Source organism: Melanerpes formicivorus, unplaced genomic scaffold (assembly GCF_026170545.1).
Source record: "Melanerpes formicivorus ecotype bairdi unplaced genomic scaffold, bMelFor1.0.p_v2 SCAF_9, whole genome shotgun sequence".
NCBI classification, from domain to species: domain Eukaryota; kingdom Metazoa; phylum Chordata; class Aves; order Piciformes; family Picidae; genus Melanerpes; species Melanerpes formicivorus.
The window spans coordinates 12138861-12165012 of record NW_027142361.1 but is presented as its reverse complement, the minus strand read 5'-3'; the positions used below and the strand labels follow the sequence as shown (position 1 = coordinate 12165012).

The window sequence follows — 26152 nt, the reverse complement described above, 5'->3', positions numbered from 1 at the left end:
TAAAAGGCGTATCCACAGATTAACCTTACCGAGAGCTTCGCCTTGATGTCTATCTATTCCATTATCCCTCGAGAGAGTTCCTAACTGAGCTGCTGACTTGTCTCCAACTGTTAGAGCTGGAGCTCCTGTATCATAAGACCTACTAAGCCAAGCTAGAACTGGCTCCTTATCTGCCCTGGTGTAATCTTTGCGGACATTTCTTAGCTCCTCCCTCGGAGACAAACAGTCAGTTATGTCATCTTGTAGCTCCTCCCCCTCAACTGGTTGCCCTAATAATCCTCCTGCCATTTTCTCAAGGATCTCTTTAAGCTGTGAACCACCTTTGCCAGCTCCTTTCCTAGCTTCATCTCTATCCTGCTTTGCTCTCACTAAGTCAGCTAGATCTTTAAAAGAAATCTTCTCTTCCTCCTCAGCAGGATTTCATAGAGTAGAGGGCCCCTCACCAGGATCAGTCTCCAGCTCTTCTTCTCCATCTGCTTTGGTCTTTCCACTTCTAGTCTTTAAAACAGCCACCTTAACTGGAGCTGTGTTTCAATTTACAGCCACCTTAATAGAAGCTGACAGGTCTTGAGATAAATCAGCTGCTGGGGCAGTGATTTCCGGTCCCACCGAGAGAGTGGGCGGAAATGATATTGCTGTCTTAATGGCCGAGAGAGAAGAAGGAGGAGGAGAAGGAGTAGGCACCATGTTGATACCTGCCGCTGCCCTTGGCAGCTTGCCAGAATTAGCAGCAAAGTCATTTAGGGCTGCTTTACCAATTAACTTCTTGGCTTTCTTTTTTACTGAGACAGATTCTCCACATTCTTCATCACTAGATGTCTCTGGGACTGATCCAGAGCCACAGCGTTTTCTCTTTGATCTAGTTTTAATAACAAAACAAGCTCTGGATATCTTTCTCTCTCACTGCAAAGAGACCAGCAGATACACGATAATTATCACCAGCAGCAGAATTATACACATGAAATAAATCACCTTTTCATCCCAGCCACCACCTAAAGTTACTCTCTCCTCCAGTGGAATCTTAAAACCCTTTATCTCAATTGGGAGAGTGGTGGAGGTAACATTTCTGTGTCTCGCTGGCCATAAGAAATCCACACATTTTCCATACCATAATGTAACTCTATACATAACCCACAGATAAATTGTCTGCACAAAATATTTACCCAGGTAATCCAAAATCAAACCCAAACAGTATCTGTAAACCAGAGCACCAAAAATTGAAAAGAATAACTGCTCTACAAACCACAACACCTTCATGTTTGCTAATTCAGCTAGAAAACACTAAATCTATCAAGTAATAAATTAAGCTAATTATCTGCCCCACATTGGGTAAGCCAAGAAAAAAAAGAAATGTCGAGGGTTGGAAGGGAAAGGCGTCCCCCCCCTGGAAAGTGAAGAAAAAAAACCTCACAGCTGAATTAGCAAAGCAGTGGGTGCTGTATATTTACAAAGCAACATAGGATATGCCGGGCAATATACAGAATTTACAATATTTACAATATATACAAAAATATACAATAAAGTAGCACAGAAATGAGAGTTCCCCTCTCTGCTGAGGGGGTTCCCCACCTCTGCTCCCCCTTCTCTCCCCCTTTCCCCAGAGAGGGTTAGAAAGGGAGAAAAGAGAAAAAAAGTAAAAGCAGTTATGTGTTAATTGGAAGGCGGTTAGTACAGGCCTTGCAGTTTATCAGTTTCAAGGTCAAGCCGTGGCTGAAAGCCCAGAACACTGTGAGCTGCAAACCACCCAAGGAGGGGAAGACAGACTGACCAGAAAAGTGCAGGAATGCCCAGGATACTCTGCTGCACTCCCAGTTCAGAAGGTGCTTCCTCCCACTCTACCAATGAAATTAGTTTAGATTCGTCTTTTCGTTTACAAACATCCGACTACAACATCCCCTTTCTTAAGCGGACAGCCTCAAATGGTCACAAGTGATCAGACTCGTGATCCCAGCAGCGGGAGCGGCTCAATTTAGAAGGCTCAGCTGCGGCTCGTGTGGGCTCTCTTCATCGGGCAGCTCGCTCGGGACAGCACCAAGACCAGCAACTGCCGGGCACCAGCCACTGCTCTCCTTTTCAGGCTGCAGGAATCGCCATTGCTGCCAAGTTTTGCTGCGAGGAAGGAGCAGTCGTCCTTTCACGTGGTCAGACTCGTGATCCCAGCGGTGGGAGCAGCTGAATTTAAAAGGCTCAGCAGCGGCTCGCGTGAGCTCTCTTCATCGGGCAGCCCTGTAATGGGTTGGGGCAAACCCCCTCCCCACCACGGGCAGGAACAACGACTCAGACAAAGGGATTGCAAAAGTGATGGAAAGTTTAAATAGGAAAACAATTTAAAAACAACAACAATGAAAGTTTTACAGAGAACCACAAGCACCGTGACAAAGAGAGAGATCCCAGAACATAGTTTCATAGTTTCATTCAGGGTTGGAAGGGACCACAAGGATCATTTAGTTCAAACCCCCCTGCCACGGGCAGGGACACCCCACACTAGATCAGGCTGGCCAGAGCCTCATCCAGCCTGGTCTTAAACACCCCCAGGGATGGGGCCTCGACCACCTCCCTGGACAGCACATTCCAGGGTTTCACCACTCTCATGGTGAAGAACCTCCTCCTCACATCCAGCCTGAATCTCCCCACCTCCAGCTTCATTCCATTCCCCCTAGTCCTATCACTACCTGAGATCTTGAGAAGTCCTTCCCCAGCCTTCCTATAGGACCCCGCAGATACTGGAAGGCCACAATTAGGTCACCTCGGAGCCTTCTCTTCTGCAGACTGAACAGTCCCAACTCCTTCAGTCTGTCCTCATAGGAGAGGTGCTCCAGCCCTCTAATCATCCTTGTGGCCCTTCTCTGGACACGTTCCAGCACCTCCAGATCCCTCTTGTAATAGGGGCTCCAGAACTGGACACAGTACTCCAGGTGGGGTCTCACCAGGGCTGAGTAGAGGGGGAGGATCACCTCCCTTGACCTGCTAGCCACACTTCTCCTGATGCAGCCCAGGATCTGATTGGCTTTGCGGGCTGCAAGTGCACATTGAGAGCTCATGTTGAGCTTTTTGTCCACCAGCACCCCCAAGTCTCTCTCCTCAGGGCTACTTTCCAGCCACTCACTGCCCAGCCTGTATTTGTGCCTGGGATTGCCTCGACCCAGATGCAGGACCCTGCACTTGCTCTTATTGAACTTCATGAGGTTGGCTTGTGCCCACCTCTCCAGCCTGTCAAGGTCCCTCTGGATGGCCTCCCTTCCCTCTAGCGTGTCTGCTGCACCACACAGCTTGGTGTCATCAGCAAACTTGCTGAGGGTGCACTCAATGCCACTGTCCATGTCACCCACAAAGATGTTGAATAAGACAGGTCCCAGGACTGATCCCTGAGGGACTCCGCTTGTCACTGGCCTCCACTGGGACATGGACCCATTGACAGCCACTCTTTGGGTGCGGCCATCAAGCCAGTTCCTTATCCATCTAGTGGTCCACCCATCAAACCCATGTGTCACCAGTTTGGAGACCAGGATGTGGTGCGGGACAGTGTCAAAGGCTTTGCTCAGGTCCAGGTAAATGACATCAGTTGCTCGCCCCTCATCTATTAATTTTGTCACCTGCTCATAGAAGGCCACCAGGTTGGTCAGGCAGGATTTGCCCTTGGCAAAGCCATGCGGACTGCTCCCAATCACCTCTTCAGTATTCTTTTGAGCGAGTAGTGACTCCAGGAGGATCTGCTCCATGATCTTTCCAGGCACAGAGGTGAGACTGACTGGCCTGTAGTTCCCTGGTTCCTCCTTCTTACCCTTTTTGAAGATGGGTGCAATGTTTCCCCTTTTCCAGTCTGTGGGGACTTCCCCAGACTGCCATGACTTTTGAAATATAATAGAGAGGGGTTTAGCAACCTCATCTGCCAGTTCTCTCAGTACCCGTGGGTGTATCCCGTCGGGTCCCATGGACTTGAACACTTTCAGGTTCTTCAGATGATCACGAACCTGATCTGCACTTACAATGGGCAGTTCTTCCTCCCCGTCCCTGGCTTTGCCTTCCATAACATCAGGAGTGTGGCTAGAGGCCCTTGCGGTGAAAACTGAGGTAAAGAAGTTATTAAGTACCTCAGCCTTTTCCTTATCACTTGTGACCATGTCACCATTTTCCTTTCTGAGGGGGCCCACACCTTCCCTAGTCTTCTTTTTCTCATTAATATACCTGTAAAAGTTCTTAGTGTTCCCTTTAATCTCCCTGGCTAGATTCAATTCAAACTCAGCTTTGGCTTTCCTAACCAGGACTCTTGCTGCTCGGGCAGCTTCCTTATATTCCCCCTGTTCTACCTGTCCTTCCCTCCACTTCCTGTAGAGTTTAATTTTAAGTAATAGTGTGTCCAGTAGCTCCTTGCCCATCCAGGCAGGCCTCCTAGCATTCTTACCTGCTTTTCTCTTTGTTGGTACACAGAGCTCCTGGACACAGAGGAGGTGGTCCTTGAATACTGACCAGCTGTCCTGGGTCCCTCTTCCCTCCAGGGCTTTGTCCCACAACACTTTGGCTAGCAGATCCCTGAAACGATCAAAATCTGCACGCCTAAAGTCTAGGGTCGTGAGGCTGGAATACTTCCTCCTGATTGCCCTGAGGATATTAAATTCAACTGCTTCATGGTCACTGCAGCCAAGGCCGTCTATGAGCCTCACATTGCTTACCAGCCCTTCCCTGTTGGTGAGAACAAGGTCCAGCATAGCACCATTTCTTGTTGGTTCCTCTACCATTTGGAGGAGGAAGTTGTCTTCTATACATTCCAGGAACATCCTGGATTGCTGGTGCCTTGCTGTGTTGTCCCTCCAGCAGATGTCCGGGTGGTTGAAATCACCCATGAGGACCAGGGCTTGTGACCTGGAAGCCGCTTCTATTTGCCTATGGAGGGCCTCATCTGCTTGGATCTGCTGGTCAGGTGGCCTGTAGGAGACCCCCACAGTAATATCTCCTTCCCCTGTCCTGCCTTTAATTTTAACCCATACGCTCTCAACTAGCTCATCATCCCTCCCCAGTTGGAGCTCCACTGATTCCAACTGGCTATTGACATAGAGGGCAACACCTCCTCCTCTCCTTCCCTGCCTATCCTTCCTAGAGAGTTTATACCCATTGATCCCTACATTCCAGTCATGGGATTCATCCCACCAAGTTTCAGTAACAGCCACTATGTAGTGGCATCCCAGCAGCTCAGTGGCCCTTAACTCATCCTGTTTGTTGCCCAAGCTGTGCGCATTCGCATAGAAGCACTTCAGCTGGGCTGAACATCCCATCCCCACCTGGGGGTACACTCAAACCCCCCCCAGGGCTCTTTCCCCCCCCAACCCAGCCTTGGGCCTGGGCAGGCCCAAGGGAGTCGGCTCACGCCATTTTACCTAGGCTGCAGCTGGGGACGAAAGAGGAAGTGGAGACCCCACATGGGCATTTTATAGGGGAGCAGGGCATTATGGGATTGAATACCTGCCTGTGACCACCCCCTGGGCTGGGCCCACCCGTAGGGCCCTCCCAGGTGTGTTCTGTGCAGTGGCATCCGGGCCAGCACCCAGCCTAAACCACCACAAGCCCGTATTCTCTTGTACTCTCACACGCCGCCCCACTTTTGCTAATTTTTTTTTTTTTTTTTTTTTTATTGGCAGTAGGTGCTGTGGCCAGGGGTAGGCATGGTTGTAACTCGCAGCAAAATCTCCCTAAAAAAATCAGTGTCGACCCAGACTGAGGTAGAACAGAAGCATGTTGCTGTCCAGGTATCTGGCTATAGAGAATGCTGGAGCCTGGCTCTTGAGAAGCAGGGTTGTGGGGGCAACTCTTGTATAAGGTGTGAGCAGGTTGACTATCTGCTTAATATGGTGGCCAGACTGAAGGATGAGGTTGCTAGCCTTAGAAATGTAAGTGAATGTAGGAAAGAGATGAACCAGAGGAGGAAGGAGATGGACCAAAGGAGGAAAGAGATGAACGAAAAGACGCAAAGTTAAACCTCCTTGCCTCCCCTCACCTTCCCCGCTGCTCTTGGAAAACAGATATGGAGCACTGGAGATCGAGGGTGAGGTGGTCCTGATGCCAGAGGACACACCATCTGGGGTTCTCCCTAAGGCTAAGCAGCCTAAGTTTAAACAGCCTTCCCCTGGCATCAGGACCTGTTCCCTCAAAAAAAAGAGGAGGGTAATTGTTATTGGTGATTCCCTTCTGAGGGGAATGGAGGGCCCTATATGTCGGCCTGACCCATCTCATAGGGAACTCTGTTGTCTGCCAGGAGCCCAAGTTAATGATGTTACCAGTAGGCTGCCTAGACTGGTGCAGCCCTCTGACTACTATCCTTTACTAGTTATGCAGTTAGGGAATGATGATCTTGCAACCAGAACTCCCAGGGCTATCAAAGATGACTTCAGGGCGCTGGGAGACCTGGTTGAGGGGTCAGGGGCACAAATAATTTTTTCATCAATACCCTTAGCTGCAGGAGGGAATACCATAAGGAACAGGTCAGCAGCTATAGTTAACAAGTGGCTTAGAGGCTGGTGCAGTCAAAAGAATTTTGGGTTTTTTGATCTTGGGAAACTTTCTACTGCACCAGGCCAGCTGGCAACAGATGGAGTACATCTGTCCCAGAGAAGGGGAAAGGTCACAGTATATGAGAACGGCCTGTCCTCCAAAGGTAAAAAGATCCTGGGAAGGGAATTGGCGGGTCTCATCGACAGGGCTTTAAACTAGTTTCGAAGGGGGAAGGGGCTGAAATTAGTCCCCTCAGACAAGAGTCTGGGGGTGACAAGCTAGAGTCGGAGGTGAAACCAGCAGCCCAGCTGAAGTGCATGTACGCTAATGCACGAAGCATGGACAACAAACAAGAGGAGCTGGAAGCCTTGATGCAGCAGGAAAGTTATGATGTAGTTGCCATCACAGAGATGTGGTGGGACAACTCACATGACTGGAGCGCTGCAATTGATGGATACAAGATCTTCAGGAGAGACAGGCAAGGAAGAAGGGGTGGAGGATTGGCCCTGTACATCAGGAAGGCACTAGATGCCATTGAGCTGGAGATTAGGGATGATCGGGTTGAATGCTTGTGGGTAAGAATTAGAGGGAAGACCGGCAGGGCAGACACCCTGGTTGGAGTTTGTTATAGACCACCCAACCAGGAGGAAGATGTTGATGAAGCATTCTATAGGCAGCTTAGGGCTGTCTCAAGATCTCCGGACCTTGTTCTCATGGGCGACTTCAACCTGCCTGACATCTGCTGGGAACTCAACACGGCAGAGAGGAGACAGTCTAGGAGGTTCTTAGAATGCATGGAGGACAGCTTCTTATCTCAGGTGCTGCGTGAGCCTACCAGGGGCAAGGCTATGCTTGACCTCCTCTTCACCAACAGGGAAGGCCTGGTGGGTGATGTGGTGGTCGAAGGGTGTTTGGGGTCCAGTGACCACAAGATAATTGAATTCTTGGTTTTTGGTCAAGCTAAGAGGGACAGCAAGAAGACCTCCACTCTGGACTTCCTGAGGGCAGACCTCAGGTTACTCAAGGAACTAATTCAGAGGGTTCCTTGGGATAAAGCTCTTAATAATAAAGGGGTCCAGGAGAGCTGGACCTACTTCAAGGAAGAATTGTTGAAGGCGCAGGGACAGGCTGTGCCAATGTGCTGGATGATGAGCCGCCGGGGCAGACGGCCAGCCTGGATGGTTAATGAACTTTTAATGGAACTAAGGGAAAAAGAGAGGGTGTATCGCCTTTGGAAGAGAGGGGAGGCAACCCACGGAATGTTTAAGGATGTTGCCAAATCATGTAGGAAGAAAATTAGGGAGGCAAAAGCACACTTGGAGCTTAAACTGGCCTCTACTGTGAAGGACAACAAAAAGTCCTTCTATAAATACATTAATAGTACAAGGAAGGGGAAGGACAACCTCCACTCCTTGGTTGACATGGAGGGAAATGTATCAAGGGATGAGGAAAAGGCAGAGATACTTAACACCTTCTTTGCCTCAATTTTTACTAGAAGGACAGAACGTCTTCCTGACAGCTGGCCTGCAGATCTGGCAGAAGGAGCCAGGGAGCTGCACAGTTTCCCTCTGTTCCATGAGGAGGTGGTTGGAACTCTCCTTAGCAGCTTGGATCCCCACAAGTCCATGGGACCAGATGGGATTCATCCTAGGGTGCTGAGAGAGCTGGCAGATGAGCTGGCCAAGCCACTCTCCATAATTTTCCAGCAGTCCTGGCTCACTGGTGAGGTCCCAGAGGACTGGAAGCTGGCCAACGTGGTGCCCATCCATAAGAAGGGCCGGTTGGATGAGCCAGGGAATTACAGGCCTGTCAGCCTGACCTCAGTGCCAGGCAAGATCATGGAACAGGTCATCCTGAGTGCAATAACACAGCACTTACAGGATGGCCAAGGGATCAGGCCTAGCCAGCATGGATTTAGGAAGGGCAGGTCCTGCCTGACCAACCTGATCTCCTTCTATGATCAGGTGACCCGCCTGGTGGATGTGGGGAGGCCTGTGGATGTAGACTACCTGGACCTTAGCAAGGCCTTTGATACCATCCCCCATAGCAAACTCCTGGCCAAGCTGTCAGCCCCTGGCTTGGACGGGAGCACACTGTGATGGGTTAGGAACTGGCTGGATGGCCGAGCCCAGAGAGTGGTGGTGAATGGTGCCACAGCCAGCTGGCAGCCAGACACTAGTGGTGTGCCCCGAGGATCAGGGCTGGGCCCCATCCTCTTTAACATCTTTATTGATGATCTGGATGGGGGCATTGAGTCCATCATCAGTAAATTTGCTGACGACACCAAGCTGGGGGCAGGAGTTGATCTGCTAGAGGGTAGAGAGGCTCTGCAGAGGGACCTCGACAGGCTGGACAGATGGGCAGAATCCAACAACATGAGATTTAACACATCCAAGTGCCGGGTTCTGCACATTGGCCATAACAACCCCATGCGGTGCTACAGGCTGGGGTCAGAGTGGCTGGAGAGCAGCCAGGCAGAGAGGGACCTGGGGGTACTGGTCGATGGCAGGCTGAACATGAGCCTGCAGTGTGCCCAGGCATCCAAGAGGTCCAATGGCATCCTGGCCTGCATCAGGAACAGTGTGGCCAGCAGGAGCAGGGAGGTCATTCTGCCCCTGTACACTGCACTGGTTAGGCCACACCTTGAGTACTGTGTCCAGTTCTGGGCCCCTCAGTCTAGGAAGGATGTTGACTTGCTGGAACGAGTCCAGAGAAGAGCAACAAAGTTGGTGAGGGGTTTGGAACACAAGCCCTATGAGGAAAGACTGAGGGAGCTGGGATTGCTTAGCCTGGAGAAGAGGAGACTCAGGGGTGACCTTATCACTCTCTACAACTACCTGAAGGGAGGTTGTAGCCAGGCGGATGATGGTCTCTTCTCCCAGGCAGCCAGTACCAGAACAAGAGGACACAGTCTCAGGCTGCGCCAGGGGAGGTTCAGGTTGGATGTTAGGAAGAAGTTCTATACAGAAAGAGTGATTGCCCATTGGAATGGGCTGCCCAGGGAGGTGGTGGAGTCGCCGTCATTGGAGGTGTTCAGGAGGAGACTTGATGGGGTACTTGGTGCCATGGGTTAGCTGTTTTGGTGGGTTGGATTGGTTGATGGGTTGGACGCGATGATCTTGAAGGTCTCTTCCAACCTTTTTTGGTTTATTTTAAATAAAGATTTATTCTATCAACCAGTACCCCCAGGTCCCTCTCTGCCTGGCTGCTCTCCAGCCACTCTGACCCCAGCCTATAGCTCTGCATGGGGTTGTTGTGGCCAATGTGTGGAACGTGGGACTTAGATGTGTTAAATCTCATGCCCTTAGACTCTGCCCATGTGTCCAGCCTGTCGAGGTCCCTCTGCAGAGCTCTCCAACCGTCTAACAGATCCACACCTGCCCCCCGCTTGGTGTCGTCAGCAAATTTACTGATGATGGACTCAATGCTCTCATCCAGGTCATCAATAAAAATATTAAAGAGCATGGGGCCCACCACTGATCCCTGGGGGACACCACTAGTGAAATTTAGATTGGATATCTGGAAGAAGTTCTTCACTATGAGGGTGGTGGAACACTGGAACATGGAGGTGGTTGAGGTTCCTTCCCTGGTGATATTTGAGGTGAGGCTTGACAAGGTCCTGGGCAGGCTGATCTATTTGGGGATGTCCCTGCTGACTGCAGGGAGGTTGGACTGGATGACCTTTGGAGATCCCTTTTGGCCTGGACCATTCCACAGTTCTGTGTTTCTATGATAATGGTTGTCAAGCAGTTAAGCAGTCTGCCAAGAGCAGTGGTGAAGTCCCCTTCCCTGAAGGGACTGAAAAGCTGTGTAGATGTGGTGCTGAGGGACATGGTTGATTGGTGTCTGGGCAGTGCTGGGTTAACAGTTGGGCTCCATGATCTTTAGAGGCTCTTCCATCCAAACCAATTCTGTGATTCCATGATTCAAGCAAACTCCTCAAAGCAAAGCTTCTGCAGTTTGAAGCCTTTCTGCAAAGCTGTGGGAGATTCCACAGCAGGAGCAGAGGGTGGTTGGAGAGTGTAGTTTGAGCCTTAACTGGGAGTTAAAAGCTCAAATGGGGAAAAGGCTGAGAATCTCTTCTCCACTCCCCCCCTCCTCCCTCCAAACAGGGAGAGGGGAAAAAAAAAGGGTAAGGAGCAAATCCACTAAACAACAATCTGGAGTCGGCTTGGAAGTAGAGAGGCAAAGAATCTTTCTTTAAATTATATATATGACAATAACAGAAAAAAAAGTTCACAAGGGCAAGGAACAAGAATGGATGGGAGGGAGACAGAAAAGAATAATACAAAACCAGTCTTTCTCTGAGGAGGCGCGGAGGCAGCAGGGAAAAGGATCAGGTCCGGCCACGTGGCTGAGGAGCAGGAGGGCAGCTGCAGTAGCTCTCATCCAGCAGAGGCAGGAGCCAAAAAGGAGATCCAACAGCTATGATATCCTGCTTTTTATACCCTAGCTGGGCAGGGAGGGGGGAGTGGAACAGACTCAGTTTTCCCAGGGGAAACGCCCTGCAGGGAGGGTAAAGTACCTGCAAGCCCTCCACCCTGCTTTGTTTTTTTGTTTTCAGAAAAAGGCGTTGACCCACCACAGAGAGGCTGCTTGGAGAGCTGCTGGTCCAGCCAGAGCAGCACCGTGCAAGGGCTGAGTGCAGAGTCCTTCCAGTCTTGCACAAGGAGGCAGGGATAAGGAGCGAGGACAGGAAGGTTGACTCATTTCTGCAGGTGTTGCTGTGTCATGCAGTGGAGCAAGCCCCTAGTGGCCCTGGGAACAGGCTGCTATGTCCTGGGGCTGTGGTCACCTCCTTGAGGTGCGTGGGCTGTCTGCTCAGTGGGGCTCCCTGTGCCTCACTGTCCTCAGTTCCTGGCTGCCCTCTCCTCCGAGGCATCTGCCTCTCCTAAAGCTCTTTTTTGTGTCTTTATGAATAATTTGGCAAGTCTGTGTTTGAAACAGGAATGTCTCTAGGACAGGGCCATGTAGCACATCCCAGCTCCGCTCCCTGTTGTAAGCCAGCTCCATGCTTCATTGCATCCTGGCTCCGTCCCTGTTGTATCCCAGCTCCATTCCTTCTTGTATCCTGGCTCTATGCCACATTGCATCCCACCTTCCTTCCCCATGGACCCCCAGGAGGTTCCACCTCAACATGAGGAGGAACTTCTTCACTGGGAGGGTCACAGAGCACTGGAACAGGTTCCTCAGAGAGGTTGTGGAGTCTCCTTCTCTGGAGACTTTCAAGCCCCATCTGGATGCATTCCTGTGTGACCTGTGCTGGATTCTCTGGTCCTGCTCTGGCAGGGGGGTCAGACTTAGAATAGAATAGAATAGAATAGAATAGAATAGAATAGAGTAGAATAGAATGGAGTAGAGTAGAGTAGAGTAGAGTAGAGTAGAGTAGAGTAGAGTAGAGTAGAGTAGAATAGAATTAACCAGGTTGGAAGAGACCTTTGAGATCATCAAGTCCAACCTATCACCCAACCCCATCTCATCAACTAAACCATGGCACCAAGCACCCCAGCCAGTCTCTTCCTAAACACCTCCAGTGATGGTGACTCCACCACCTCCCTAGGCAGCACATTCCAATGGCCAATCTCTCTTTCTGGGAAGAACTTCTTCCTAACATCCAGCCTAAACCTCCCCTGGCACAGCTTGAGACTGTGTCCTCTTGTTCTGATGCTGGTTGCCTGGGAGAAGAGACCAACGCCCACCTGGCTACAACCTCACTTCCAATCCCGAGCATCCTGTGATCCTGTGATGGTCTCTGTTAACCTCTTGGTACTTGACTGGACTCCCTTGGCCCCACTCCAACCCAAAGGTTGCCAAGACTATCCAGATGGAATTCTTGGACCTTCTGCAGCATTAATGAGAGTCTTCTTGAGATGCCTCCAAGCCCTGTTCCCAGGAGCCCTGCTCCATGGTTAGGGAGGATTACCAACCAGCCTCCACTTATCTGGTTGTTGCAGGTCCTTGATCACCTTGATGACCACCTGAAGAGATCCCAGTACATGAGGTTCCTCTGATTCCCTCACAGTGAGAATGTCAGCATCATCTACCAGGATCACACCACCAAGGTAGGTCCCACTGTGCTCCATGCAGGGAGGGAGAAGAGCCTGTGAACAAAACTGGATGCCCTCCAGGAGCTGGTGTTTTAGGGTGGGCTTGATGTGCAAGAGCTGGAGGGGAAAGGACTGAGTAGGGAAACAGCATTTTGGGACTGAGCTGCACTTTGCCCACACTTCCTATTCTGTCATTCCTGGGATGTGGATGCAGCTGGTGCTGTCCAAGCTCTCAGCATCCTCATGACAACACCTGACCCCTTTCTGGGGCTGGATGTGGCTCACTTTGCTCACAGGAGAGAGATTTGGGAAGTCCTGGGCTACTCTTCCCCAAACCACTGCTCCCAGCTTAGTCCTGGTCTGGGCATAGTCTTCTACATCCATAACCCACCAGCAAGAAAGATGCAAGTCCTGGGTCATAACTAATGACCATCATCCTTGTGGTGGGTTGGAAGGGTAAGGCCAAGAAGCCTCTTCCCTTCCCCCTTGTAAGGTAAAGGGAAAGAAAAAAAAATTGAAGGGAAAGGAAAAAAAAACTCACAAGCTGAATTAGCAAAGCAGTGGAGCTTTATATTTACAAAGCAATGAAGGATATGCAGGGGAATATATACAAATTTACAATATGTACAATATATACAAAGATATACAATAGAGTAGCACAGAAATGAGAGTTCCCCCCTCTGCTGAGGGGGGTTTCCCACCTCCGCTCTCCCCTCTTTCCCCCTTTCCCCAGAGTGGGATAGAAAGAGAAAGAAAAGAGAGAAAAAAAAATGTTAGAAGCACTTGTGTTAATTGGAAAGGAGTTAATACAGGCCTTATCAGTTTTTCAAGGCCGGAGCCTTGGCAGAAAGCCCAGCACAGAGAGAGCTGCTGCACCGTGGAGAGGCGGAAGCAAGACTGAAGATAAAGTGCCGGAGTGCCCAGGATATCTTTCCTGCACTCCCAGTTCAGAAGGTGCTTCCTCCCACTTCACCAATGAAATTAGTTTAGATTATTCTTTCTGTTTACCAACTTCTGTCCACCATATTCCCTTTCTTAAGGGGACAGCCTCAAACGGTCACAATCCTCCTCTGACTTTGCAGCCTCCCTCTTCCTCCACCAGCTGGCTGTGGGATTATGCTGTTGGCTATTATTTGCTGGAGTTTCTGCTGTGGATCAGGTAGGGGCATGGGCTGGGCAGTGGCTGGGGACAAGTTGGGTTGAGTGGCTTTGTCCAGGAACAGAATCACAGAATAGATCTGGTTGGAAGAGACCTCAGAGATCATCGAACCCAAGCCTCGAGCCAGCACTGCAGGGCTGACACTAAACCAATGGCAAAGGAGGACTGTGACCTGGAGCACCCCTATCCTTGGGGAAGGAGGAGAAGCTTGTTCTCTCACAAGCAAGCTCCACGGGAGGAATGGGTTTGGGCTGGGATTACACAGGATCAGAGGATGTTAGGGGTTGGAAGGGACCTCTGGAGATCATCAAGTCCAACTCCCCTGCCAGAGCAGGACCATAGAATCCAGCACAGGTCACACAGGAATGCATCCAGATGGGGCTTGAAAGTCTCCAGAGAAGGAGACTCCACAACCTCTCTGGGCAGCCTGCTCCAATGCTCTGTGAGCCTCCCAGTGAAGAAGTTCCTCCTCGTGTTGATGTCTGGAGCTGCACTGCCCTCTCGTGTGCAGAGATAGAGCAGGTTGATCTGCTGGAAAGCTGCTCTGAAGAGAAGGACATAGGAGTGCTCTGGGCTTTGCCAGAACTGTGCTCTCATGGCCGATAAAAGCAATAGGTTTCTGGGGTGCATTAAAAAGAGCATAGCCAGGAGGTTCTCCTTCCCTTCTACTCTGTCCTGGTAAGGCTGCACCTGGAGTATTGTGCCTAGTTCTGGGCTCCCCAGTTCAAGAGGGACAGGGAGCTACTGGAGAGAGACCAACAGAGGGCCATGAGGATGATGAGGGGACTGGAGCATCTCTGTGATGAGGAGAGACTGAGACACCTAGGGCTGTTTAGCCTGGAGAAGAGAAGGCTGAGAGGGGGGGTTCTCAGTACATTTAAATATCTGAAGGGTAGAGGCCATGAGGATGGGGCTGGGCTCTGTTCAGTGGTGGCCAGGGACAGGGCAAAGAGCAATGGGTGCAAACAAGAACACAGGAGGTTTCACTTGAACTTAAGGAGAAACTTCTTTACTTTGAGGATGCTGGAGCACTGGAAGAGGCTGCCTGAGACTCTGCAGCCTCTCTGGAGACTTTCAAAACATGCCTAGGTGTACCTGTGTTAACAGAAGGGTTGGACTAGATGATCTCCAGAGGTCTCTTTTAACCTCTACCACTCTAGTTCTGTAAGGTCAGCTGTGGGTGCTGAGGTCTCTCACAGGGGGTCTACCCTGCCATTCTACCCAATACCCCTGATTCCAGGATGCCCAGTGCACAGCCTTCGAGAAACTGAGGCCTCAGGGAGGAGGGCAGATGATGACCAAGCACCCCTTTCTGTCCTGTAGAAAGGGGAGGAGGAGGGAGCTGAGGGCAAAGGTGTAAGGTCCAAGATTGGGTGGTGTGAGCAGAGGTGAGCCCCCAGCAGGGCTGCAGGGCACCTTGGGCTCTAGCGCCCTGGGCTGGGAGCTGCAGCTTTGCTGCATCCCTCTGTCTGTCATCCCCAGGCAGTGGCTTGTGGCAGCACAGCTCATTTGCCTGTGGCAAATCCCTGGGGTGAGATCTCACATCCTGCTTTCCTCCCAGCCTGCAGCACCTTTGTGCCCAGCTTGGTGTGCTGGATCAACCGCTGCTTCCTCTGGCTGCTCTTCAGCTCTCGGGTGGAGAACATTGCCCTCAGCTACAAGATCTTCAACTACGAGTGTCGCTTCAAGCAGCATGTCCAAGACTGGGCCATCCCCATGTAAGTGGCTCTTCAGACCGTCAGTGTCCACCCCCAGTCAAGCTCAGTGCCCAAACCACATCCCCTCCCTGCTGCCTGTGCTCACTCCTTAGACCACACTGAGTGGAGCAGGAGCAAAGTCATGGAGTGTCGAGGGTTGGAAGGGTAAGGCCAAGAAGCCTCTTCCCTCCCCCCTGTAAGTAAGGGGAAAGAAAAATTGAAGGGAAAGGAAAAAAAACTCACAAGCTGAATTAGCAAAGCAGTGGAGCTGTATATTTACAAAGCAATGTAGGGTATGCAGGGGAATATATACAAATTTACAATATGTACAATATATACAAAGATATACAATAGAGTAACACAGAAATGAGGGTTCCCCCCTCTGCTGAGGGGGGTTTCCCACCTCCGCTCTCCCCTCTTTCCCCCTTTCCCCAGAGTGGGATAGAAAGAGAAAGAAAAGAGAGGAAAAAAAAAGTTAGAAGCACTTGTGTTAATTGGAAAGCAGTTAATACAGGCCGGGTAGCTTATCGGTTTTCAAGGCCGAAGCCTTGGCAGAAAGCCCAGCACAGAAAGCTGCTGTCCAAAGAAGAGGCGGAAGCAAGACTAAAGATAGAAGTGCCGGAGTGCCCAGTTCACTCCCAGTTCACTCCCAGTTCAGAAGGTGCTTCCTCCCACTCTTCCAATGAAATTAGTTTAGATTATTCTTCCCGTTTACCAACTTCTGTCCGCCATATTCCCTTTCTTAAGGGGACAACGTCAACCGATCACAGTCCACCCCTTCTAAACAATTTCATTGGCCGTTCATACTCTCCATCCAATCCAAAACGATATTTACAGTTCGTGAGCAAAGTTCATAATCCATTCCGGCTATGCTCAGATATAGATGATTCAAAAAGTCCAAGAAAATCAGAAAGTAAGAAAAATGGAAAACAGTTCATTTCTTCGCCGACGAAGCAAAGAAAAGGGAAACAGGGAATCTCAGGGTCTCTTAGTTGACTCAGTGCTCTCAGGGATCTCAGGGTTCGTGCACCGTAGATTCCTCGTTGATTCTTCCTCTGGACGCGATGTAGCTGTACAACAGTTTGAAATTAACCTATTTCAGCTAAAGTTAAATTTCTTTGTGGAATACACTGAATTTCACCATTCTCTTGCATCACCCAATAAGTGTGACCCGGACCTTCAGCTGAAACCACCCCTCGGACAGGTTTAGCCTCTCCTGAGGGTGAAAATACCCAAACAGTTTTACCTAACAGATTCTTTTCTCTAACAACAGGAACTCTATCACCTTCTACTTTCTGTAGCAAATCTGAATGTGCAGGTCCAGCTCGGTTCACTGAACCTCTACTATTTACCAGCCAGGTTGCTTGTGCTAAATGTTTTTCCCAGTTTTTCAAAGATCCACCCCCCATGGCTTTAAGAGTGGTCTTCAACAAACCGTTGTAGCGTTCAATCTTCCCTGAAGCTGGTGCATAGTAGGGAATGTGGAATATCCACTCAATACCGTGCTCTTTTGCCCAGTTCTTGACAAGGTTGTTCTTGAAATGAGTTCCGTTGTCTGACTCAATCCTCTCTGGAGTTCCGTGTCTCCACAGGATCTGTCTCTCCAGACCGAGAATGGTGTTGCGTGCAGTTGCATGTGGAACTGGATAAGTTTCCAACCATCCAGTGTTTGCCTCTACCATAGTAAGCACGTACTGCTTACCAGAACGAGAACGTGGTAGAGTGATGTAGTCAATCTGCCAAGCTTCACCATACTTGTACTTGGACCATCTGTCACCATACCACAAGGGCTTAAGTCGTTTTGCCTGCTTAATAGCAGCACAAATGTCACAGTCCTGGATGACTTGTGTGATAGCATCCATGGAAATGTCTATGGATCTGTCACGAGCCCATTGGTATGTTGCATCTCTGCCTTGATGTCCTGACGAATCATGAGCCCACCGAGCTAAGAATATCTCACCTCGCTGTTTCCAGTCGAGATCAAGATTAGAGTCCATGTCTACTTGAGAAACTCTTGCAGCTAGATCTGCCTGATGGTTGTGTTGATGTTCCTCAGTAGCTTTGCTCGTAGGAATGTGAGCATTGATGTGCCTCACTTTCACTGGAATTCTCTCGATTCGATCAGCAATGTCCTGCCACAGGTTGGCTGCCCAAATGGGTTTTCATTTCCTCTGCCAACCACTCTTCTTCCAGTTCTTTAGCCAACCCCATAGAGCATTGGCTACCATCCATGAGTCGGTGTAGAGATAAAGCTTTGGCCATCTCTCACGTTCAGCTACGTCGAGAGCCAGCTGGACAGCTTTTACCTCTGCGAACTGACTGGATTCTCCTTCTCCATCTTTCGCCTCTGCAACTCGGCGTGTTGGACTTCACACTGCAGACTTCCACCTTCGCTTGTTTCCAACAAGACGACAGGAACCGTCTGTGAACAAAGCATATTTCTTTTCATCATCAGAAAGGTCATTGTAAGGAGGAGCTTCCTCAGCACGAGTTACTTTCTCCTCTGGAGGTTTAGCACAGTTGATGCCTTCAGGCCAACTTGAGATCACCTCCACTAGACCAGGTCTTTCAAGATTTCCCATTCGATCTCTCTGTGTTATCAGAGCCATCCACTTAGACCATGTTGAGTCTGTAGCATGATGTGGTGTGGAGCCTTTGCCTTTGAACATCCAATTCAAAACTGGTAATCTGGGAGCTAAGAGAAGTTGTGATTCAGTTCCAATTACTTCAGAAGATGCTTTTACTCCTTCATAGGCAGCTAAAATTTCTTTCTCTGCTGGAGTATAATTAGCCTCTGAACCTCTGTAACCTCGACTCCAGAAACCAAGAGGTCGTCCACGTGTCTCACCTGGAGCTTTTTGCCACAAGCACCAGCTTGGACCATTGTCACTTGCAGCCGTGTACAAAATGTTCTTAATGTCTGGACCATCTCGGACAGGTCCCAGACCCACTGCTTGAACTACCTCTTGCTTTATCTGGTCAAAGGCTGCTTGTTGTTCAGGTCCCCAGTGGAAATGGTTTCTCTTTCGAGTCACATCATACAGAGGTTTCACAATCTGACTGTATCCAGGAATGTGCAGTCTCCAAAATCCCACTATCCCCAAGAAACGTAGGGTCTCTTGCTTGTTTGTGGGACTTGCCATGGTGGAGACTCTATTTACCACATCCACTGGAATGTGTCGGCGTCCATCCTGCCACCGCACTCCCAGAAACTGAATCTCTGTGGTAGGTCCTTTCATCTTGTCTCGTTTGATGGCAAAGCCTGCATTCAGAAGAATGTCAATGATTTTGTTGCCCCAGATGATGATATCATCGATGAACTGGATGTGTTCTGGAGCACCGCCTTTCTCCAGAGCATCGTGGATCACTGCATGACAGATGCTTGAGCTGTGGATCCAGCCCATTGGCAGCCTGTTGAAAGTGTACTGGATTCCTCTCCAGGTGAAAGCAAACTGAGGCCTGCATTCCTCTGCTATGGGAATAGAGAAAAAGGCATTAGCAATGTCTATGGTAGCATACCATTTGGCCTCTTTGGATTCCAGCTCATACTGGAGCTCCATCATGTCTGGTACTGCTGCACTCATAGGTGGTGTTACTTCATTCAGGGCTCGGTAGTCGACTGTCAGACGCCAGTCTCCATTCTGCTTCCGCACAGGCCACACTGGACTGTTGAAAGGTGAATGAGTTTTGCTGACGACTTTCTGACTCTCCAACTGACAAGTCAGATTCTGAATGGGCAACAAAGAGTCACGGTTGGTTCTGTATTGTCTGTGATGCACAGTCTGAGAAGCAACCAGCGATTTAATGTCCTGTATCTTATGTTGTCCCACAACTGCAGATTCATCAGCAAGCTCAGGTCTAGCAGACAGCTTCAATTTTTGTCCATCAATTTCTATAGAAGCTACTCCAAAAGCCCATTTGTAACCTCTAGGGTCTTTGAAACGCCCTTCTCTCAAAAAATCAATTCCCAAAATACAGGGTGCGTCAGGTCCGGTCACAACTGTATGCTTCCTCCATTGTTTACCAGTTAAACTTATATTAACCTCTACCTTACTTAACTCTTGAGATCCACCAGTGACTCCCAGAATAGTTATAGACTCTGATCCCTGATAATTTGATGGTATTATGGTGCACTGAGCTCCTGTGTCAACCAAGGCCCTGTACTTCCGAAATTGTGAAGTGCCAGGCCACTGGATGTACACATCCCAATAGATTCTATTATCTCTGTAATCCCTCTCCTCCCCCTGGCGGGAGGCAGGGCACCCCTAGTTATGGGGAACATGCGTACATGTGCATTGCACATAGTTTGCAGGGTTATAACTTTGCATGTTATAACTGGAGCCACTGTTGGAGCCATAAGAGTCGTTATGGGGAACTGTGGAAGTAACAGCTACCCTTCTGGTATTGCTACCTCGGGTTCTGCCACTTTGCAGTTCCCTCAGTCTCCTAAAAAGATTAGAAGTTGGTTGGCCATCCCATCGGTTCATGTTCTCACCAAACTGATCACGCAGAGTTATCCAAATAGTTCTACATGATTGCCTTGGTGGTCTGTTTTGGAATGACCTGTTTTGGAATGTCCTGTTTTGGAATGACCTCCTTGGAGGACGTGTATTCCTCACAGATGAAACTTGTATCCACCTGGAGGAAGAATTGTAATTATCCTTCTGTGCCAATTGGTATATGGAATCTTTCAGATCCTTCATGCAATTCTCAATCTTTCCAGACATAGTTTTGATGGCCGAAATCAAAGAACCACGTGTCATGCTATCCTCCAATTGTCTCATTTGATCACTGAATTGGCCAACCGTAGGAGAAGCTCCACCATAACTTCTTGACACAATTCTGCTTGCCAGAATGTTTGCATAATTGGAAGGAGCAAGTTTGATGATCTTTTTAGCAAGACCAATACCCACAGGAATGTCATCCGGATTCAGATTCATGTTCACCATAGAGTAGCTCTCTAACAGCGAATTCTCTCAAGCGCTTAATTCCCTCATCTATGGTAGTCCGGGGTTTAGGGTTCCGTGGAAGATCATCTCGGGAAGGGTATCTCAGGGCAACCGCCATTAAAAGGCGTGTCCACAGATTAACCTTACCGAGAGCTCTGCCTAGATGTCTATCTATTCCATTATCCCTTGAGAGAGTTCCTAACTGAGCTGCTGACTTGTCTCCAACTGTTAGAGCTGAAGCACCTGTATCATAACACCTACTAAGCCAAGCTAGAACTGGCTCCTTATCTGCCCTGGTGAAATCTTTACAGACGTGACGCAATTCCTCGCGGGGAGAAGAACACTCTGAAATATCATCTTCGTCTTCGTCTCCCTGAATTCTTTGTCCATATAATCCTGCTGTCATTCTCCTAAGGATCTCTTTAAGCTGAGAACCACCTTTGCCAGCTGCTTTCCTAACTTCATCTCTATCCTGCTTTGATCTCACTAGGTTAGCTAGATCTTTAAAACAAACCTTCTCTTCCTCCTGAGCAGGATCTTTTAGAGTAGAGGGCCCCTCACCAGGATCAGTCTCCAGCTCTTCTTCTCCATCTTTGGCCTTTCCACTTCTAGTCTTTAAAGTAGCCACCTTAATTGGAGCTGTGTTTGAATTTACAGCCACCTTAATGGAAGCTGAAAGGTCCTGAGATAAATCAGCTGCTAGGGCAGTGACTTCCGGTCCCACCAAGGGAGTGGGTGGAAGTGACGTTCCTCCGTTAATGGCCGACGGAGAAGAAGAAGGAGGAGAAGGAGTAGGCGCCATGTTGATACCAGCTGACGCCCTTGGCAGCTTGCCAGAATCAGCAGCAAAATCATTTAGAGCTGCTTTACCAATTGACTTTTTAGCCTTCTTTTTAACTGACACGGGTTCTCCACAGTCCTCGTCACTAGATGACTCTGGGACTGATCCAGAGCCACGGTGTTTTCTTTTTGATCTAGTTTTAATAACAAAACAAGCTCTGGACACCTTCTTCTCTCGCCATAAGGAATACAGAGAATACACATTAGTTATCACCAGCAGCAGAATTATACACACCAAATAAATCACCTTTGGATCCCACCATCACCTAAAGTTACTCTCTCCTCAGGCGGAATCTTAAAACCCTTTATCTCAATTGGGAGAGTGGTGGAGGTAACATTTCTGTATCTCACTGGCCATAAGAAATTCACACATTTTCCATACCATAATCTAACTCTATACATAACCCACATATAAATTGTCCGCACCAAATATTTACCCAGGTAATCCAAAATCAAACCCAAACAATATCTGTAAACCAGAGCCCCAAAAATTGAAAAGAATAATCGCTCCACAAACCACAACACCTTCATGTTTGCTAATTCAGCTGGAAAACACTAAATCAATCAAGTAATAAATTAAACTAATTATCTGCCGCACGTTGGGTACACCAATAAAAAAAAATGTCGAGGGTTGGAAGGGTAAGGCCAAGAAGCCTCTTCCCTCCCCCCTGTAAGTAAGGGGAAAGAAGAGTAAGGGGAAAGAAGAGGCGGAAGCAAGACTAAAGACAGAAGTGCCGGAGTGCCCTCTTCACTCCCAGTTCACTCCCAGTTCAGAAGGTGCTTCCTCCCACTCTTCCAATGAAATTAGTTTAGATTATTCTTTCCGTTTACCAACTTCCGTCCACCATATTCCCTTTCTTAAGGGGACAACGTCAACCGGTCACATGGAGGAAGGGACCTGGCTAAGAGGCACCATTCCTACCTGCAAGCTTAGCTTGCAGACCCTTCTTCATCCCTGTCCTGGACTACCATAGAATCATAGAATCAATAAGGTTGGAAGACACCTCAGAGATCATCAAGTCCAACCTGTCACCCAACACCTCATGACTACTAAACCATGGCACCAAGTGCCACGTCCAATCCCCTCTTGAACACCTCCAGAGATGGTGACTCCACCACCTCCTTGGGCAGCACATTCCAATGGCCAACAACTCTCTCTGTGAAGAACTTTCTCCTCACCTCCAGCCTAAACTTCCCCTGGCACAGCTTGAGACTGTGTCCTCTTGTTCTGGTGCTGGTTGCCTGGGAGAAGAGACCAACCCCCTCCTGGCTGCAACCTCCCTTCAGGTAGTTGTAGACAGCAAGAAGGTCTCCCCTGAGCCTCCTCTTCTGCAGGCTAAGCAACCCCAGCTCCCTCAGCCTCTCCTTGTAGGGCTTGTGCTCCAGACCTCTCCCCAGCCTCATTGCCCTTCTCTGGACACATTCAGGAGTCTCAAAATCCTTCTTAAATTGAGGGGCCCATGCTGCATCCTATCTGGGGGGAGTTGTGAGCCCAAAGTAATGGAAGGAATGTGCTGAGATGTGTCTCACCCTTCCCCAAGTCAGCATGGTTCAGGGAAGGAGCTGCAGGGGCAAGAGTTCAAACCCTAAGAGAGATGGCTGTGCCCAATGCTGGCATTAACAGGGGCTGGGGGCTTCTCTTGGGCAGTGAGAAGACAAAGGAAGCCCTGCTGGAGCTGAAGGCTGCCCTGGAGAACAACCCCAAGCTGGTGGCTCACTACCCGGTGGAGGTGCACTTTGCTCGAGGGGATGAGATCTGGATGAGTCCCTGCTCCAGAGAGACAGCTGCTACATGAACATCATCATGTACAGGTCAGTCACCCTCCATGCCACCCTCCTCCTCCTCTTCCTTGAGCTGGATCAAACAAGCTCCTGCACCTTTGCCTGTTCCCCCTACTCAGACATTGGCAGACACCAAGCCATAGACACCAGGTCATAGAATCATAGAACTGTCAGGGTTGGAAGAGACCTCAGGAATTAGAATTAGAGCTAGAGCTAGAATTAGAATTAGAATTAGAATTAGAATTAGAATTAGAATTAGAATTAGAATTAACCAGGTTGGAAGAGACCTTTGAGATCATTGAGTCCAACCTATCATCCAACACCATCTAATCAACTAAACCATGGCACCAAGCACCCCAACCAGTCTCTTCCTAAACACCTCCAGTGATGGTGACTCCACCACATCCCTGGGCAGCACATTCCGATGGCCAATCTCTCTTGCTGGGAAGAACTTCTTCCTAACATCCAGACTAAACCTCCCCTGGCACAGCTTGAGACTGTGTCCTCTTGTTCTGATGCTGGTTGCCTGGGAGAAGAGACCAACCCCCACCTGGCTACAACCTCCCTTCAGGGAGTTGTAGACAGCAAGAAGGTCTCCCCTGAGCCTCCTCTTGTCCAGGCTAAGCAACCCCAGCTCCCTCAGCCTCTCCTCATAGGGCTGTGCTCCAAACCCCTCCCCAGCTTTGTTGCCCTTCTCTGGACACCTTCCAGCAGCTCAACATCTTTCCTAAACTGAGGAACTGAGGGGCCCAGAACTGGACACAGGACTCAAGGTGCGGCCTAACCAGTGCAGTGTACAGGGGCACAATGACCTCCCTGCTCCTGATGGCCACACTGTTCCTGATGCAGGCCAGGATGCCATTGGCCTTCTTGGCCACCTGGGCACACTGCAGGCTCATGTTCAGCCTACTATCAACCAGTACCTCCAGGTCTTTCTCTGCCTGGCTGCTCTCCATCCACTCTGACCCCAGCCTGTAGCACTGCATGGGGTTGTTGTGGCCAATGTGCAGAACCTGGCACTGATCATCCAGTTCCAACCCCCCTGCCATGGGCAGGGACACCTCACACTACAGCAGGTTGCTCAGACCACATCTAGCCTGGCCTTAAATACTTCCAGGGATGAGGCTTCCACCACAGCAGGTGAGGTGGCCTTGGAGCACCCCAGAGGCACCCAGTCCATTTTCTTGAGGCTGTTGTCCCATGTGAAGGTCAGTGCTGGTCCCATCAGTCACTGCTACTGCTGGTCAGAAAGTTCATAATGTATCCCTGGTGTCATCCTTCTCCCCAGGTGGAGGTCTCTCAGAGGTGTTTGAGGGGTGTGCTCAGTTCCCTGCTAATGTTCTCCCTGTCTGACTCCACTCAGGCCCTATAGGAAGAATGTCATTCACCTCAACTACTGGCTGACCTATGAGGGCATCATGAAGAAGCATGGTGGAAGACCACACTGGGCAAAGGTACCAATGGCTCCTCTGTGAGGACAGTGTCTGTGGAAGGGGGACCTTCCCTCTTCTCTTTCATGACTTCTTTTGGAAAGGGAGGGTTGCATTTAAAAGGAGGTCAGGTTGATCCCAGAAGGCTATAGGTACCTTGAGGAGATCACAGAATAACAGTATGGTGGGAATTGGAAGGGACCTCTGGAGGTCATCTAGTCCAACCCCATTGCTAAAGCAGGGTCACCCAGAGCAGATTGCCTGGGATTGCATCCAGGTGGGTTTGGAATCACTCCAGAGGAGACTCCACAACCTCTCTGGACAGCTTCTTTCAGGGCTCTGGCATCATCACAGGAAAGAAATGTTTTCCTCCTGTTCAGATGGACCCTCCTGGGTTCCAGTTTGGGCTTGTTGCCACTTGTCCTGTTGCTGGGCAGGACTGAAAAGAGTCTGGCCCCATCCTTTTCCTCCATGCTATTGATCAGCATTGAGATCCCCTCTCAGGTTGCTCTTCTCCAGGCTAAACAGCCCCAGGTCTCTCAGCCTTCCCTCCTCACAGAGATGCTCCATTCTCCTCAGCATCTTCATAGATGCTGCTGGACTCTCTCCAGTAGTTTCTTGTCTCTCTTGAACTGCCCAGGCCTGGACCCAGGACTCCAGATGTGTCCTCCCTGGGGCAGAATAGCCAGGGGAGAGGACCTCCCTTGACCTTGAACTCTTCTGAATGCACCTCAGGAGACCATTTGTCTTCTTGGCTATGAGGGCACATTGCTGGCTCAGGGATAGCTTGTTGTCCACTAGACCTGGGGGGTCCTTCTCCACAGAGCTGCTTTCCAGCAGCTCAACCCCTAAACTGTCCTGGTGCAGGGAGGTATTCCTCTGCAGGGGCAGGGCTGTACCCATGTCCTTGTTGAACTTCATTCTGGTGTTCCTGTTTGCTACTCACCTTGGGCACACAGACAAGGGGATGAAGGTGCCATCACTTCTGCAGGGGCTTCCCACAGCAGATGGGAGGTTGGTGTCCATGTCCAGCTACTCACTCCTCCTTGATGGCCAGTCCTCTCACAGACTTTGTCTCCTGCAGGCCCACAGCTGCACCCAGAAGGACTTTGAGAAGATGTATCCAGCCTTCCCCAAATTCTGCTCCCTGCGGGAGCAGCTGGACCCCACAAGAATGTTCCTGAATGCCTACCTGGAGAAGGTGTTCTACTGATGGGGACAGTGTGGGGAGGATGGAGGAAAAAATCAGCCATCACTCCCAGCTCTTGGGACACCCCAACGCTCACAGTCCTCTGTGGTCTGAAGGTGCTGCCACCCCAGCTCTGCCCTGAGTTGTCCTGACAGCAGGCAGCAAGGGCTGGCCCCATGCATTCTGATCTCAGTGCTGGCAAAGCTCTGCAGTGCCTGGGAATCTCTCCAGGAATCCAGCAGCTCAGAAGTGACAATGTCTCAGCCCCAAGTGCCTCCTCTCCAAGCCAACATCTCAATAAAGAGCTCTTTTAGAGTAGACCTTATCTGAGCCTGAACTTTCTAACTGAGGTGACCAGACCTGGGGATCAGGGCTGAGGCTTGGTGCCCCTAGTCAGCACCACTGCGTGAGTCAGGGCTGGGCATGAGACCAGCAGCCGTGGTGCAGCCTGGAGCTGGTGCCATCTGAGTCCTGAAGCACAAGACCTTTCCCTTCAGATGCATGCAGGCAGATCATGGGAGGAAGAGGCTGCCTCAGAGGCAGAGCATAATGATGCTCTAAGGTGTGACCATTTGA

General features: G+C 49.9%; 1 protein-coding gene across 1 annotated transcript; it reads left to right on the top strand.

The window, feature by feature from the left end:
• The first annotated feature begins 10045 nt into the window (after positions 1-10045).
• On the top strand, positions 10046-25901 carry LOC137443323 (L-gulonolactone oxidase-like). Its single transcript, XM_068142914.1, is given in 8 exon segments — positions 10046-10084; positions 12438-12545; positions 13613-13689; positions 15258-15407; positions 22824-22945; positions 22948-22987; positions 24321-24411; positions 25472-25901. Coding segments are annotated over 8 exon segments (756 nt in total). The 3' UTR covers positions 25601-25901.
• The last annotated feature ends 251 nt before the right edge of the window (positions 25902-26152 follow it).